Source organism: Natator depressus, chromosome 9, assembly GCF_965152275.1.
Source record: "Natator depressus isolate rNatDep1 chromosome 9, rNatDep2.hap1, whole genome shotgun sequence".
Classification (NCBI taxonomy): Eukaryota; Metazoa; Chordata; order Testudines; family Cheloniidae; genus Natator; species Natator depressus.
In genome coordinates, this window is record NC_134242.1 from 5,758,080 (window position 1) to 5,770,471 (window position 12,392).

The 12,392-nt window shown below is 39.6% G+C and overlaps 1 protein-coding gene across 6 annotated transcripts in view; it reads left to right on the top strand.

Annotated features, from left to right (window-relative positions):
* LRCH3 (leucine rich repeats and calponin homology domain containing 3) overlaps positions 1-12,392 on the top strand; it is a 101,710-nt gene that overhangs the window by 39,672 nt on the left and 49,646 nt on the right. For all 6 annotated transcript variants that reach the window (XM_074963389.1, XM_074963391.1, XM_074963386.1 and 3 more), the window contains exons 3-6: positions 1,310-1,436; positions 4,734-4,839; positions 4,987-5,123; positions 6,144-6,253. In XM_074963389.1, coding sequence (XP_074819490.1) covers positions 1,310-1,436; positions 4,734-4,839; positions 4,987-5,123; positions 6,144-6,253 — 480 coding nt within the window. The remainder of the gene's footprint in view (positions 1-1,309; positions 1,437-4,733; positions 4,840-4,986; positions 5,124-6,143; positions 6,254-12,392) is intronic.

A 12,392-nucleotide genomic window follows, 5' to 3' on the forward strand; every position in this document is an offset into this window, starting at 1 on the left:
TATTAGCTGTCAAGAGGTGTCCCACGAAAGAGAAGTATTTAATTGCAACTTCTAATAAAGTACAGGGAATTTTCCTTTGAGTACATTGCTCTGGTAGCTTTTAAACAGTTTTTTACCAAACATAAATACATATGTCTATCTGTAATAAAAATTAATTTCCTGACCTGTAATATAACTGTGGTGTAGCCTATTATTGAAGTTCAACTGTATACTGCAACCTGCATTATTAAAACCAATGTTTTAAGAGTATGCAGAACCCCTGTTCACAAACTAGTAATGATACTAGTTAAGAAAAAACAAAAACATTTTGCATTATATCTGGTGTTACCCCTTTGCCAATTACTTTTTGCTTATCTTCCTTTTTTGCTTTATGATGTGCATTGTAGGAATAGGATGTGAGTCAGAGATGGATTTCCTATTGCTGTGATCTCCAACAGGTGTATTTCAAATTATTATCCCTTGATACCAGCTGACATTAGTTCATGTACTGCTCAGGAGTAGGATTTTGTAGTGGGAAATGTAGACTCCACACACTAGAAGAACAATACCATATTTTAATAAACTTGAGTTTAATATCTTGTTAAAATCTCCTTAAGGTAACATTAACTTTTCGCTGGTTTTCTAGTCATTTTCCAGTCTGATTGCTTCCGTTTACAAATAAATCATAGCATTCTCGTTTTATAAACCAACCTTTTCCTGTCTGATTCATTCACTGCGGTTGCAGTCCAGTTACATGACCTCATGTTTGCTTTGATGGTCATAAATTGTGATGTGTCAAATACTGGATTGTAACATGTCCAAATTCATTGTGACAAGGATTTCTTAAATGTTTATCACCATGATAATTGGCCCTATTACAAATTAAATAATTAAAACACACACTTAACATTTCTACTGAGCAAGTAATATGCTGATTCTACCCTACGCTGTTCCCCACATGCTAATGCGCAGTAAAAAAATAAGAAAATGGTATCTGCATGATGCCTAAATATGACAAGACTCTGAAAGAGGAAGTAAGCTCCAGAGCCTAAAAGCCTCCTACAAAAATGCCCTATCCCCACATCTGCCAGGAGTAGTACCAGATTCAGAGCTTCTGTTTACAACACATCTTGGTAAAGCAAAGGATAAGAAAGATGTGTAAAGAAGAAACTGCGAGCTACCAGCTCACCTATAAATGTGTCTCGAAACTGACTTGGTGCTCTTACATCCTGTCAAAATAGAGTACGTGATTTGGGATTCTCTTATGTTGTGTTAAAATTGGTAAATGGTCTCTTCCCATATTCTGACTTTTTTTTTTCCTACCCAAAAGTCGAAACCAGCTTTCAACATTGCCAGTACACATGTGTAGTCTACCGTTGAAAGTTTTGATAGCAAGTAATAATAAGTTGGTCTCACTACCTGAAGAAATTGGACAGCTCAGACACCTGACAGAGCTTGTGAGTATATACTTATTGTTGTTAATTGCTGTTCAGTGCTTAATTTATAAATCATTTGCTCTAGTGGGTTTAAATTTCATTGAGATGAAATAGCTTTATTCAGCTGAGGGAGGAAGGATGGTCCAGTGATTAGGATACTAGTCCAGGACTCATGAGACCAGGTTCAATTCCTTGATGTGCCACAGACTTCCTGTGTGACTTTGGGCAAGTCTCTCTGTGCCTCAGTTCCCCATCTGTAACATGGGGATAATAGTACTGCCCTGGCTCACTAGGGTGTTATGAGAGTAAATATAGTTTAAAGTTTGTGAGGTGCTCAGATACAACAGTAATGGGGTCTAGATAAATACCCAAGATAGAATCAGAATGGAACTTTGTTTAAACAAATACAGTGCTACTAAGACATCCACATTAATTTATCATATATTCTGCATTCCAAGTAAAAGTTCCGTGTGGGTGACTCCAGCTCCCTGCCATACACACATTATCCTATAAATAGAGTACACAGTCCTGTAATAGCTAGTGTCTGATGTCCCAGGATCTCTCCGTATCTGGTAGAGACAGTTGCGAGTGGTGATATATATGGCATTATTTGTCCATAGAGTGTAAGGCCAGAAGGGACCAATAGATCATCTGGTCTGACCTGCTGTATATCACAGACCATTTATTTTTGCCCAGTTACCCCTGTGTTGAGCCCAATAACTTGAGTTAGTCTCCTGAGGACTGAAATGCTTTAGTCTAACTGTTGTGTGCCACAGGCAGAGAACAGGAAAGAGTTAGGTGCCACTAATGCCCACGCCCCTGCAGTCTCAGGGAATTGGTTAGGTGGGGTATGCCCAAATGATCCTAGTAGGTGATCTATGCTTTATGGATTAAAGCAGTATTTTAGATAGAAACCTAATCTCATTGTAAAGACTCCAAGTGATGGTGAGTCCACCCCCAGCCCTGGTTAGATGTTCCAGTGTTTAATTATCCTAATTGCTGGGAAATTGCAGCTTATTTTAAGGTTGTGCTTGTCTAACTTCAGCTTCCAGCCATTGGATCTTGTTATGTCCTGGTCTACAAGATTGCAAATCCCCCACTAGCCGATAACTTTTCCATGTAAAAATACCTGGACACAGTGGTCAGGTCACCTCTCAGCCTTCTCTTCAATAAGCTGAACAGATTAACCCCCGTAAGATTCACATCATAAGATCCATCTTGAAGTGTGGACACCAGAACTGGACACAATATTCTAGTATTTGTAATGAATGCCTGAAAGCTCTAGCTAGAAATGTTGCCCTGATACACTGAAATTCTACTGTACTTACTTCATTTTCCAGCTGTCCTAGAGTGCATCTGGGCTGGCTCACTCACTTCTTTAGCTTTAGCAACCTTTGCCAAGTTACAACAGTCAGACAAGGCTGTTGGATGTCAATTGTGAGGAACACCCTAGCCCTCGGAGGTACACTTGACATGGACATCAGTTTTCATGAACATGTCTATTGGATGAGCTTTACAGGTCAGCTGTCCAAACCTGATACCTTAGGCTTGAAATTGGAATTTTATTTCTCCTAGCCTCCCCTGAGCCTCCTCTGCCCCAGCAAAACGTATTTTAAGGCAGTCTTTATTCATCTTGTTGTCCTGATCTTAGGGAGTGATATTTTATAGAGGTAGCCATGCCACCAGCTACCCATCCTGAGACATGTCGCCAGTTGGTCTGCAATGGCTTACTGAATATTTGCAGGTGTCCTGCATATCTGCAGGACATTCCACTTATCTGCCACCCAGGGATATTCTTGGTGGGAATTGGTCGCTCCTATACAGATAGCTATCTTATTTTTTTTTCAAATACTTCAGCTTTTAATTTAGTTTTTCAGTGTGTTTATGAAACTTGTGGATTTAAAAAACAACCTAGACAACTTGACATGTTAGAGACAATTGCAATGGAATCTCGATAAGTGTGTAACTCATATTTGGGAATGGCATATAATTACAAAAGTACGTGTATTCTTTAATGGGAGAGACAAGGACAGCAAGGTAATATCTTTTATTGGACCAGCTTCTGTTGGTACAAGGGACAAGTTTTTGAGCTTCACAGAGCTCTTCTTCCTGGAGAAAGTAAGCAGAGCATCTGAGCTAAATACAAGGTGGGACAGATTGTTAAGCATAAGGGATTCGCATGTGCACGTTTCAGTCCTACAAGCATATATTCTTTAATGATATACTCTGAGTATTCCTCAAGTGTGTATACATTTGAGATTTTTTTTAAAAGCTTGGCACTCAGTAAAAGACAAATAGTGAGAAGTGAGGTGCACTGGTAGAGCTAAGGGCTACACCACATAGCTCTACTAGAGCTTCTCGCTTTGTTCCCTGGCTGTCTGCTGCATACGCCTGCTAATGCCTAGATGCGTGTGAGGTTAATATTATTTTTGGGTGAGTTATTTAGTCTGGGCTGGCTTTTGTACTGGCAATTTAGTATGTATTTTATCCTTTTGTATGTTCTAAATGTTGTTGTAAATTTGCGTAGAGGTTTTGAGATAGGCCCTTGAAAATATCCAGATAAAGTACATGGCAGGTAGTGTGTCTCCAGGCTCTCCTGCTTCAGAGTCTGTGGAGGAATGGGAAATGGACAATCTGTGGAGGAATGATAGAAATATACACTAACATGCTAGTTTGCTAACTTACTATACATGGAAATATCATTATACCTTCACTTTTTCCATAATGTGTAACTTTTCTAAAGAGCTTTTATGATCTAATGTCATTTCTCCTGGGTTCATTCTTTTCTTTGCTCTGCTGTTGTTGGGAGACTGAAAAAATTATTTTGTGCTTCTGTTTCCCCATCTGTAAAATGGGGATAATTAATACTTAACTTTGTCACAGTGCTGAAACTTAATGAATGTTAGTAAAGCACTTTAACAATCTTAGGTGTCATAAAAGTGTTTATTTTTTTCAAGTTTAACTCTGACAGTGTTTTATTTATAATGTACATACACCTACAAAACCAGAAGGCAGGAATTGCCTGTTAGCATTGGGATTTATTTAAACAGGCTGACAGTATCAAAGCAAAGAGAAAAGGAGTACTTGTGGCACCTTAGAGACTAACAAATTTATTTGAGCATAAGCTTTCGTGAGCTACAGCTCCTTCAGTGCATCCGATGAAGTGAGCTGTAGCTCACGAAAGCTTATGCTCAAATAAATTTGTTAGTATCTAAGGTGCCACAAGTACTCCTTTTCTTTTTGCGAATACAGACTAACACGGCTACTACTCTGAAACAGTATCAAAACAGTGTCTCACTTCGTAGTTTTGTTTTGCAGGATGTGAGCTGTAATGAAATACAGACAATACCTCCACAGATTGGCAGACTGGAGTCTTTGCGTGACCTGAACATCAGGAGAAATCATTTGGTGCATTTACCTGAAGGTGAGATCAGTGGATGAAAGTCTGTCATATGTAACAACTGAGATTTTTGACACTTTTATTCTTTTTAAAGCTTGTTTTCCTAAGAGCTAGTAGTAAGCATATTGTTTATTATAGCTACTAGATTGAATGTTTGTTTTCTATCTCCAGAACTTGCAGAATTGTCTTTGATTCGATTAGATTTCTCCTGCAATAAAATCACAACAATCCCTGTTTGTTATCGGAACCTCAGGCATCTTCAGACAATCACACTAGACAACAACCCTCTACAGTCACCCCCTGCACAGGTGAATTATAATTTGGAATTAGAATGTCTGCTATTTTCACTAGAGGATGTAAAATGAGATTTGAAACTGAATGGTTTAAAACTTTCTTTTGTGAACAATAAGCTTTTAAAGAACCTGTATTTCTCTAGAGATCTTAAAGAAACCCATGGCAGAAATACTCTTCCACTTCCCTTAATTTAGTTCTCCTGCTGGTAGTAGGTATGTGGTTACTGCAGGAATTCCTTCGTTAACCTTTTGAATAAAATTCTCATTGTACAGTATAAGTAAAATAAGCAAGTGGCTCTAGATCAGAGTAAGCTTTGGGGGAGAAGAAGAGCTATGAACAAAAAACATTTTTGAGCCATTCTACTGTTGAAGTAGTGAACTGGGAAACTAAAAGTGCAATGCATTTTCATTCATTTTACAGCAGCCTGCCCAAAATGCAGCCTGCAGGCTAAATACAATGTGGTCAATGGCTGACTTCATCTTTAATATGTATGTATAGCCCTGGGGAATGACCTGCTTCCTCTGAATCAGAGTGGGAAGTGCTGTGACTTATAGTTTCCATAGATTCTACCTCCATATTAAAGATGAAGGGAGTTAGAAGTGACTTCACTTGATTCAAATTAGGCCTGGCTCTTGGCAAGCTGCCATTGCCACCTAGGTTGGTCAAGGTTTGGATGCCTCTGCTGTAGTTCCAAGTTTTACCCCTTACAAATACATATAGCTCCTTGTTCAGAGAAGATCATTGACATGATAAACCATTATGAGCAAGTTTACAGAAAGGGCTCCACAGAGTCCAGATGTTTTTGGAAAAAGCTTCCAGTTTTTTATTATACATATATTCTGTGACACTTCAATGCAGTTGTTTGTAATGGGGGAAGGTTCAAAAAATGGATGAAGAGCTGTAAGGATGTTATAAGCATTTATTTATTGACCTTTGAGTATGATAATACATTATTCACAACAGCTAGTTAATGTCTGTACAGCGCTTTGATGAAATAAAGTGCTCAATATGTTTATGGATTTCCTTTTTTGTAGATATGCATAAAAGGAAAAATCCACATATTTAAATACCTGAACATAGAAGCGTGCAAGATAGCTCAAGACTTGCCTGATTATGATAGGAGGCCCATGGGATTTGGCTCTTGGTAAGTTTGTGCATATTCTATTTGATGTGGATTGGGGAAAACTTGTCTACTCTCCTAATTCAGAAGAGGCAGAAACTAGATCCACTGATTGTTGGTTAGTGTACATTTCACCAATGATTGTGGCCTTGAAGAACAATGTGGTGTGTGTCACCCTGTGAGCCGTTGTAGCAGGAGTCCAGTCAAGACAGTTTAGAAGGAAAAATGAAGTAATATCACAATTCAGCCAGTGCTAAAGGGCGCACTCTCTCGAGGAAAAAAAAAAGTTTGGTGTCTTCAGGCTATGGTAGAAGGAAGTTCTATTTTTAAGACATTAATCTATGTTTTTACTGAATAAAATCTTAGGGTTTTCCCAATATCTATTACAGTCTAACATTGTTGTGATTTTTAATCTTTTGTGCATGATTGTATAACTGTTCTGCTGTAACTACAGGTATAAGTGCTGATCCCACCCCTTTAGTAAACTGTTTTATTCTTGGCAGGCTTTCATTTGGCACAAATGCTTAATACAGTAACTCAGGTATTAGAAAAAAGAAAAGGAGTACTTGTGGCACCTTAGAGACTAACACATTTATTTGAGTATAAGCTTTCGTGAGCTACAGCTCACTTCATCGGATGCATTCGATGAAGTGAGCTGTAGCTCACGAAAGCTTATGCTCAAATAAATGTGTTAGTCTCTAAGGTGCCATAAGTACTCCTTTTCTTTTTGCAAATACAGTCTAACAGGGCTGCTACTCTGAAACGGGTATTAGAACAGTCAACCACATCAGCTTCTAAATTAAGATGTCTAGTGAAAAGTAGGAGTACACTATATATTTATACTACACATTTTAGAGAAAAGCAAAGTAATGAGGTAGGAGACTAACTAGAAGAAAAAGAATATATTCTCAGTGATCAGACAAACTAACACTGAGCCAGAGGGAATATATATCTATAACATGCACCATGGGCTGAACACAATTAATAAATAAATCTAATAAGCCAGTGCAGTTGTACCAAAGGCCTATGAAGGAGACTTTATGCCAACAGACAGCTCCTCATCAAGTCTAGAATCCACATTTGATAAGCACTTTTCCAGATGGGGTCAGCATGAACGCTTTCTGAAAGTCACTTGTCTCTTTAGAGAGTAATCTCTTTGGGACAGGGACCCACACCTAGCACAATCAGGTGCTATTTGAGACAAATAAAGTTGTGGCATATAAATCAGAGTATGTGATTCTAGCCTGTATGTGACGCTTGTGAGGCCGCATTTGGAATACAGTTTAGATTAAAATTATTTAGGTCTTTTGTTAGCTAAATTTATAATGCTGTCTTAGTTTCTTATTATAATAAAGTGCATATTGCAAAAAAAAAAAGCTGATACAGGGATCTAAGGAGCATCTGTATTCAGAAAGGCTAAGGAAATTAGGGCACCTTCATTGTGACATAAATTGCCCAGTCCAACCAACTGTATCTAAAGCTATTGATCTCCAGTGTAGTTTTTCTTTTGAAAAGCATAAGATCGATAAGTAGAGTATGTGTTTATTGAAAAGATTTTCATTTCATGTAATGAAAGAATTCACATATTTTACCATTATTCACAGTACCAATATAAAAGCTTGGGCAGAACCCACTCACAGTGCCTCCTCCAGATGGTCAATTTTACTTCAAGCATGTGTGGACTGGCTTGCTTTGTCCATGTCTCCATCCCTGCCAGGCATCATGCAAGTAGATATATCTGAAGTGGATAAGAGAGATGGCATAGAACTCTTTGTTGCTCATGTACTGATTATATCACTTACCAGTCTCTTTTAGTGGCTCCCACAGTGGCTTCACATGCATATTGAGCAAATATGTGTGGAAGACAATAGATTTCTGTAGGAACCAACATAAAGGAGCCAATGGAGAAGATGAGCTGCTGCCCAAAATCAGAATTTCTTCTAGAATTTCTGAGATGAAAGAACAGAACAACTCCTGCACAATACAGTGTAATCCAGTTAATGCCCATAGGCAAGTCAACAGAGCCGTTGGTCAGTGATATCACAGGCTGTTGACAAAACTAAAAATAATCAGCATATATATACCTGACCTTTGTCTTTTGCTCTGTGGAGGTTATATAGTGACCCTGGGCAATTTGAAAAAGCATGGAATTAAACTTGAGTTGATGTAAAGCTGGTTTCAAAGCTAATGTGACAGTTACCAAGCTAACTGCACGACAGTCCTTTCTCAGAATGCATCCGATGAAGTGAGCTGTAGCTCACGAAAGCTCATGCTCAAATAAATTGGTTAGTCTCTAAGGTGCCACAAGTACTCCTTTTCTTTTTGCGAATACAGACTAACATGGCTGTTACTCTGAAACCAGTCCTTTCTCAGGATCTCATTGAGTGCACCCCAGCAGGTGTCAGGCCTTGTGGCTTTACCCCTTCTGGGGTGGAATTTTGGAGTGGACTTCTTCAAAAGTGTGTGCCTGCGGCTGTCTTATCTCTTAGGCTATGTGTGCCCTGCAGCTGGGAGGTGTAATTCCCAGCTCGGGTAGACTTCCATGTGCTAGCTCTGTTTAAACTAGCATGCTAAAAATAGCAGTGTGGCTACATGGGCAGCTGCTCGGATTAACTGCCTAAGTACGTACGTAGGATCTCAGAGCGATTGTACCGAGGCAACTAGCTCAAGCCACCACCCAGGCGTCTACTGCCACACTGCTATTTTTATGCATTTCTGCTTGAGCTAGCACGTGTACGTCTACTCAAGCTGGGAATTACGCCTCGCAGCTGCAGTGTAGACGTACCCTTGGTCCTTGTTGCATTTCCTGCCTAGACCAACCCTTAGCTCTGGTCTGACTTAACCTTTGCGTTCAAGTAGGCAGCAGTACAAAACTGAAGAGGGAAACAGTCACATACAGTATTCATAAGAATAATGCAGGTATCACATGTAGTAATTTCACTGAAGTTTTACACAAATGTAAAATTCTCTGATTAAGTGGACAAACTTGTAGTGCTGCTAGTGAAATCAGAAGCACTAAATCATTGTAGATTCTGCCAGGAGAAAATTTTGGCTTCTTTATCTATAAATATTTCTAACTGAGAATTTTGCTGCTGGCCCACACTGCCTTTTTTTTTTTTTTTGGACTCATGTAAAGTTATCCTAAACACAATACCAGTGCTCTCTCCTATGTTTTACCCAGGTTTTAAAACTATTGCTTTATTTAATTGTTACTACCATTTTTAGTAGAGAACGGTTCCCAGTCTTTCAGACAATTGTATCCGTTTACCAGAATAAGATATTGACTGTACCGATCAGTGTCTTTAGACTCCTGTTAAGTTACGTGACCTTTAACCTTTGGGCTGTTCTAGACCAATCTCTTAGCTGTGTGACTGAAATGTGGAGCACTCAAGCTCAACATTGGATCATGCATAACTGAATGGAAGGGATGCAGCAGCAGTGCCTTGCAGGAGCCTAGCGCTAGGTTCAGTGTTGAGGTAGGGAGGGTAAGTCTGGAATGCAAGACATGAAAGTTTGAAGTACTGGTACATGGGTCTCTGGAGTAGGAATCAGTTGTACTGATTGTTTTGAAAGGGTCTGGTAGTTATATTCCGTGGATAGAAAGGAGATTGAAGTATATGCATGTATTACAATGTGACTTCAGAACTCTGACTGTGAGTGATGATCTCTTCATGTCAGTGCACATCTTGTTCCCCTTATTTTTATGGATTAAATTTATTTTCATTACAAAAAGGTACTTTAGACACTGCATTTCAAAGTGATTATTGCACTTCTCAGGTGGTTAGCTACTCTACTTTCAGCTTCATGCCTTATGCATTGGAACCCAAGCATGCTGTAAAAATGTACTGCCCACTGTCTTGTTGCTTAATTATTGCTGCTTTAGCCAGCTAGTCAGTGAGGAATAGGATCTGCAGTCTCTGAGGATTTCTTAAGGCTGTTGTCTGTAATGAACATATAAAGCCCTGAGCAGTCAGTAACCCTCTGTTTTCAGAAGTAGGGGAGGGCGTAGGAACTGTGAACTGTAACTGAATTTCTGAGCTACCAGACGGTCTCAGTGATGATGAAGTATTTTTCAAAAACTGTAATTGAATAGGAGGGATAGAATATGAAGAAAATGTAATCCAAAAGGAAAAATACTGTTTGATTTTTAACTATTGAATTTTGATCTTCTTCAATTTTAAGTGCTTGTTCAGTGCAAAATTGGTTTCTCTTTAGATTCTCAGATGTAGATTCTGATGTAGTCATGATTAAAATGGAATTATTGTAGTGTGTCATGTGGGAACCAGTTTCTCATTTTATTTTTCCTTTTATAATTTCTAAAAAAACAGTGGTTTTAATCCAGTATTTTGATGTTATGAATTATTGGTTTAAATGTGGTCTCTATGTAGACTGTTACATGTGCTACCTGAAGTTTTCTTTCCCCAGCTGGTCTTTAATTGAAAAACAATATTACTATTGTCTGTATAATGCATAGTACTTTGTTAGGATTTTTTTTTTGCCTTAAAAGTAGACTACAGTGTCTTATAGCTATGTATTCCTGGGGCCACTGAATGCATTGTTAACTCTTTCTATAGAACAAAAGGCATGACACAGCTAATACATTTAAAAATCCAAAGGGTTTTTTTTAACTACACTGAGCAATTTCAGGATTATTCTTTTCTCCTCTCACCCAAAAGAAGTGAGTTGTGGTTCCCTTCCCATCTTTGTTGCTGAAGGATCCCTAATATGAATATTAACTTTGTTTAGCATCACTGAGTTCCATTCTTGCCTTCATTCCAGATGCCATCCCCAGGCTTTAGTACATGACTTAAATCTTTTACAGACTCAGAGGAACAAACATAGTGCTAGATCCTGCACATTGGTCCATAGAGTCAGAGCCCCAGTAGCTTAAATGAGGCTTTGTATAGGGTTAAGGGTCTGCCTGTGGATGCTTTTGCAGATGTGTACATAAAAATAAGCATATTTCACTTTTGCAGCTCTTGTTCCCTCATCCTTTATCCCTTAGTTCCTCTTTGAGTAACATCCCTATGGGCGTTCCATTTCATGTGTGCTAATACCCCTTTCTCCTTTAATTGGAGATTTTAGGTTGCAGTGTCTGTTCAGCCCACACACGTGTCCTATGCTTCCTCATGCCTCGCTCTAAGGCTATACAGCGCTGTGTGAGCGAAACACCCCGGTTCTTTCTCCACTGCCTTGGCCTGAGATGGAGCATTAGTATGCCTTACTTTGAAATCTCTTAGCCTAGTTACCTGTCTTTATTTTATTGTTTAGTTATTTTATTTACTTTTTATTTACGGATTTGGGGGATCTTTCTCTTGATCCCTTTCCCGTTTTGGGAGGGGGACCTTCCCCTGCTAGACGTCATTGCCCTGGGGTATGCCAGGATCTCTGGGCTTCAAACAGTGCATCTGTTGCCAGGAGTGCATCTTGGTCAGCAACAGCCATTCCTGTTGTATCCGCTGCTTGGGAGAGTCTGATGTCCCACAGAAGTGCTCCATATGCTCTGCATTTAAGGGTGAGTCAAGAAAAAATTGGAAGCTAAAACTGAGACTCTTAATGATGGAGCATTCCCTGCAGTTGGCCTCAGGTCCAGGCCAGGAGATACACCCTTCCCCCTCCGGACATCGGTTGCTGAGTGAACACAATGCCCCGTCAACTTCATCACGTTCACCTGGATCTACCCAAGGTAAATCCATGAAGAAAACCCATACAAAACTGAGTCATTCTCCACAGGAAGAATCCACCTCAAAAAGACCTCAGTCACTGCAATGCAAGACCGCTGCAGAGACCTCATGTTCCACCCTGGGTATGTCTGAGGCTGCAGACACTCTCAGTACTGATCCTGTGCATAGGGCTCCAGGCTCAGCAGAGAAAAGGGGCAACAAGCATGCCTTGATACTGGGACCTTCAGTGCTGCACAAGCAGGACACTGCAACATCAAAGCTTTCCAACTCTAAGAGAATGTTACCCAAAATTCCTTTGGTACCATCGACATCTAAGACTGCCTCAGTACTGGGAAGATGTTGTGCCTCTCGTATGGTCTGAATACCTCTCAAGGCCTCACATCAGTACTGACTACGTCAACTAGAGCACAGTGGTTCTCAAAGCCGGTCCGCCGCTTGTGCAGGGAAAGCCCCTGCCGGGCCGGATCGGTTTGTTTACC